This window comes from Loa loa (assembly GCF_000183805.2).
Source record: "Loa loa unplaced genomic scaffold supercont3.4669, whole genome shotgun sequence".
In the NCBI taxonomy this organism is placed as follows: domain Eukaryota; kingdom Metazoa; phylum Nematoda; class Chromadorea; order Rhabditida; family Onchocercidae; genus Loa; species Loa loa.
In genome coordinates, this window is record NW_018112845.1 from 1 (window position 1) to 710 (window position 710).

A 710-nucleotide genomic window follows, 5' to 3' on the forward strand; every position below is an offset into this window, starting at 1 on the left:
AATTATTTTAATTTTTCCTGAAATAAACCTTACCAAAATATTACATGCAATAAAAAGACAAACGATAGCAACAAGCGTAATAATATTCGAATCATCGGAAACCGATAATGTATTCCGTAATGCAATAATTATCGCTGTATTAAGGATAATAAGAATTAAAACCGGACCAATAGCCATTACAATGGAATACATCCAAACATAATATACAGTTAAATATAACTGTAATTTTTTTCATTTCTTTTTTTTCTTTTCCTTCCTTTCATTTAATTATTTTAATTTTAACATTATTTGATTTTTTCAAAAATAAATAACAACAGAAAAAAAAAAGAAATGAAAAGAAAACGTAATTTCTCTCTTTTTCACGTCTCATCTTTAAATTAAAATTAAAAAGATGAAAATTAAATTAATTAAGGTAAAAATTTTTATTTACTAATTAAGCTGAAATTAGCATTAATTAACTTCAATATATTATATGTTAATAAAGTTGCTTGTTCTTTTTTTCTTTTTATCTTTTTCTTGTTCCTTTAAAAAGGAAATGCAAAAAAAAAAATTAGAATACCTGATTTTGTCGTAAATCAGTTGGACATACATCAATACTTTTCTTGCCATGTATAATATTCCAACAAGTTATAACATTAATTTCAAATATATGTGGACTATTGTAAAACATTGCAAACATGACGATTATTCCAACTATCTGAGGAAAAAAA

The 710-nt window shown here is 23.0% G+C and overlaps 1 protein-coding gene across 1 annotated transcript; it reads right to left on the minus strand.

Annotated features, from left to right (window-relative positions):
* Window positions 1-33: 33 nt before the first annotated feature.
* Window positions 34-679, minus strand: LOAG_16195 (hypothetical protein; the record flags this gene model as incomplete). The annotated part of the gene is made up of 2 exons (XM_003151682.1): window positions 34-219; window positions 560-679. Coding segments are annotated over 2 exons (306 nt in total), but the record flags the coding sequence as incomplete, so codon positions are not given.
* Window positions 680-710: the final 31 nt, after the last annotated feature.